The sequence below is a fragment of the Sander vitreus genome, chromosome 4 (genome assembly GCF_031162955.1).
Source record: "Sander vitreus isolate 19-12246 chromosome 4, sanVit1, whole genome shotgun sequence".
NCBI classification, from domain to species: domain Eukaryota; kingdom Metazoa; phylum Chordata; class Actinopteri; order Perciformes; family Percidae; genus Sander; species Sander vitreus.
The window spans coordinates 13583216-13587066 of record NC_135858.1 but is presented as its reverse complement, the minus strand read 5'-3'; the positions used below and the strand labels follow the sequence as shown (position 1 = coordinate 13587066).

Here is a 3851-nt window from a genome sequence, read left to right as displayed (position 1 = left end):
CCCGATTTAACAAAAACATGAAGTGAAATGAATTTGAAGTCAAAGATTACTGAGCTAATCTCCAGTATCACTTGAGTGTATCAAGTTTAGTTTAGTTCTAAACTTGATACACTCAAGTGATAAGAGTAAGAAGGGAAAACAGTATTTTTTTTAATCCTGTGGTGGTCTAAGATATCATTTATTAGGGTTATTTCTTTGCATCTCTTGCATGCATGCAGTTGTGTTTAGCTGCAAGCAGAGGTGGGTTTGTAAATGAGTTGTGTGAGCTTCCTGCGCTCTGATTGGCTCATTCAGACACAAGTCGCTGTAACTGGCTGCAGCGCGCGAGGCTGTAAAAAAGGAGGCGAGGAGGGTTGAACATTTCACTGAGCACATCTGCCTCTGTTCGAGGAGTCAGGACTGGATCCCCTCTGGTGACACTGTAGCCAACACCTTCTGAACGAACCGGGACATTTTCTTCTTTTAATGGTACATAGGATTTCCTCTGGACGGAGGCTGCTACATTAGAAGTGAGTGTGTGTGTGTGTGTGTGTGTGTGTGTGTGTGTGTGTGTGTGTGTGTTATTGTTGCCTACTTTTTATACGCCGTTGTGATTTCTTAAAGAGTGATAATGCCTGTGGTCCTGTTTTAAAACTGGTTCATAATTCTTCTTGCAGGATCTGAGTTTTACAGATGAGAGGAGAGGAGATGGTGAGTTCGTTTTCTCTTTATAATCTATTTTATAATCTAAGGCCTACTATAAAAGCGAAGCACTTTTATTTTTTTTTCTTATTTTATTTCTGCGGTTGCAATTATTTGCTCATCTCGAGCGATATTGCAAATGAGCTATATTTGAGTATAGAAGATCAATCCGGTAGTCTTCCAACATATGGAGAAAACATATGTCAATGCAGCAGACGGCTGAACGGTCAGTAATGCTCAGATGCCTCTATAGTGTGAAGTCATGAGTTTGTACACAAAAACAGCGTTGTTAGTAAATCATTGATTCTGCAGCATATGAAAAATGTTAACGGACATTCACTGCGTTTAATGAGTAGGCCTAGTTTATTTTCATTAGCCTATATGATCAAATATTTAGTTTTGTAGTAGTATGAGTGTATACAGGCCATGCGTTGTTTGTTCCATGACTATAAGCTTTAGGTACTTTCTCAAGTTCTTGCAACATCTCACAGAGTTATGATGGGTGCAGAAGGTCTTGCAGCAGGGTCACATACGCAGACTCAGAGTAGGGAAGTCATTACAGGTTCAAAGGTGATATGACATTTAGTTATGTTGGCTTGGGTTGGATGTGACCTCCATGGCCACATATGAACCTGTATCCTGTGGTTCTCCTCTGATGTTTGAGTGTACATATCTCACCTCTGTCAGCTCAGTCTCTTATTTTTTAAAGCAGCGCCACACAAAAGTTGCAGCAATGTTGTCGAATCTGATTTAATTGAAGCAAACAAACTCATGTGTGAAAGCAGTACTTATACACATATATGAGCGTACACACACACACACACACACACACACACACACACACACACACACACACACACACACACACACGTCACATGATCACATCATGATCTTATGCCCTGTTTGAGTTTGAGAGTGAGCGGCCGCTGCTCACTGGCTGATTCTGACCAATCAGCACCGTGAGTCAGAGAGGAAACAGGAGTATTATATTCCTCTGAGTGTCACTGGTGAATTTCATAAACAGGCACTCTGCACCCTTAAAGGGGCAGGAACCCTGTAGCTTAATCTAGATATCCACAAGACGCCAGTTACTCCTTGATGTACTGCAGATGTTTTTACTTTGCTCCTGGAGTTGTCTCAGTGTGTAGAGAAATAGTTGAGGTTAGACATTGGTACAGCTCTCCATGTAATAACATCTGTCTGGGTTTTCAGTTGAATCACGGTGTGAGTCAATGAAAATAGGGCGTTCACTTATGTTGTTGGTGTGGTCGAGCAAATTAACGGACAGATGAATTTGCTTTGTGTTGAAATCTGTTTATTCAAGAGTTGTGTTCTTCAGGTCAGCTGGCCGTCAAGATTAAAATAAGAGAAAAGGTGTTCTTTCATAGGTAGAAACTTCCTGCAAGCAAGCCTGAGCATGTCCACAAACTCTGCAGTTACGTAACTCTCATTGTTAGAGCCATTCTGCGGCAGTTCATCAGAAAGACCAAGAAATGTTCAGTTTCCAGCTTTTGCTGGCTCTATGTACTTATGTGCCATTGTGTGTGATTTATTGACATTTGTCTGACCCCCTCTCTTTTGTCTCCTCAGCTCTGCCTGCGTGAGTCCAGCGACTGCTTACGGGAGCAGATGCAGTATATGATGAGGTCACTGCAAGACCTGAAACAACTACAGAAAACCTGCCCTGTAGCCAGACGCCCCCTCAGCACCCAACTCCCAGCTTTAGTGCGCCACTCTGCAGTGGCACGTGCCTGTCAGCAGCGAGCATTGCAGCGAGAGCAGCGCACACGCCTGCGGATATCTGATGCCAGCACGGCCAGTACGTACGACTCCGCCTGCTGCTTGTCTAGTCCTCTGGAGGAAGACGAGGACGACTCAAGCAGCCGGCTGGGCCTGAGCCTCAGACTGGGCCTGGGCTCTCCCAGCAGTCAGAAAAGTTTGGAGTTTGATTCAGGCTACTCTGAGGCATCCTGGCAGGACGAAGGGGTGGTCCTCAGGAGGACCAGGAATGTGAGGGTGTCATCTTCAGCCTGTCTCCGCACAAACAGAGCATCAAGTGGACGCATTCGACCCAAATCCACATCTGACGCCTGTCTGGAGAGGTGGACATCGTTTGAGGTCAGCGACCCAGAGGACTGGACAAACTCTTTATTGACCAGAGGACGCAACCGCCAACCTCTGGTTCTGGGCGACAACAGCTTTGCAGACCTCATACAGAACTGGATGGACTTGCCAGATTGTCCTGAGCCCACTCAGCTGAAGCCAAATTCAGGAAGGAGACTGGGAAGAGGTTTCTTTGTCAACATGAGGAGCAAACTGGTCGGCTTTTCTAAGAGTGTAGAGGACAGAGTAAGGATGAGATCGACAGACTCTGCTCATGTTAACAGAACTGCAAACGCTCCAAAACGTCTGTCTTGTCCAGTCGTGGCATCACAGCCCAAAGTCCCCTTTTTCCACCAGTCTCACTCAGGCATTAATGAGACACAGACAGATTTTTACCACTTTGCAGCCCTCCTGAAATCACGCAGCCGACAGCCCATCATCTGCAAAGATATCATTGGATATGTCTGACAATTCATGTAAAGCCGTGTACAGACCGGACAATCCTCAGTCAATTTATTTTGATATGACTGTTTTTTCACCTCTTATATGCTGTGACTAAGCTAATAGAAATAAAGATGTTCTCATAATTTAAACTCTACATACTCTTTTTTTTAAATATTTTTTCATTTTTCATTTCATTGCATGTGACACACAATATGTGGTTTGTTGATATCATTTTGAATTCCCAGATGACATCTGCCATAGTCATCTGAATTTCATTACAGCTCATTACAGTTGACTGCTCGCTGGTGAATTAAGGGAGGTTTTTACTGTCTAAAGCAAATAAATGTAGGTTCATTTGTTTTCATTAGTAATATAATACTCTGGGTAGGCATGATGGAGTTTGTAGATGCTCAGTTCAGTGTCATTGGTGTATAATAAAAATGATGAATTGAAAACATGATATCTCAAATGTGTAGACGGGCAGTCATTCCAGGTCTAATAAGGCATTTGAGTTTGTAAAGTTAATTTTTGAACACATTTTGAAGCATGCTTGTTAGATACCAAGGACTCAATGTTCTCAAAAAAAGTTCTGTTCTTACTCAACAAAAAGTTGAATCTTTTGG

General features: G+C 43.1%; 1 protein-coding gene across 3 annotated transcripts; it reads left to right on the top strand.

The window, feature by feature from the left end:
• The first annotated feature begins 351 nt into the window (after positions 1–351).
• Positions 352–3377, top strand: LOC144516819 (PAK4-inhibitor inka1-like). 3 transcript variants are annotated; one of them, XM_078248447.1, is made up of 3 exons: positions 352–509; positions 657–690; positions 2272–3377. In XM_078248447.1, the coding sequence occupies exons 2-3, from the start codon at positions 673–675 to the stop codon at positions 3250–3252; spliced, it is 999 nt and encodes a 332-aa protein (XP_078104573.1). In that variant the 5' UTR covers positions 352–509; positions 657–672; the 3' UTR covers positions 3253–3377. The 3 variants fall into 3 exon arrangements, with proteins under 3 accessions (XP_078104573.1, XP_078104574.1, XP_078104572.1); XM_078248448.1 differs by having other exon boundaries at positions 362–468; XM_078248446.1 differs by lacking the exons at positions 352–509; positions 657–690 and adding an exon at positions 751–1842.
• The last annotated feature ends 474 nt before the right edge of the window (positions 3378–3851 follow it).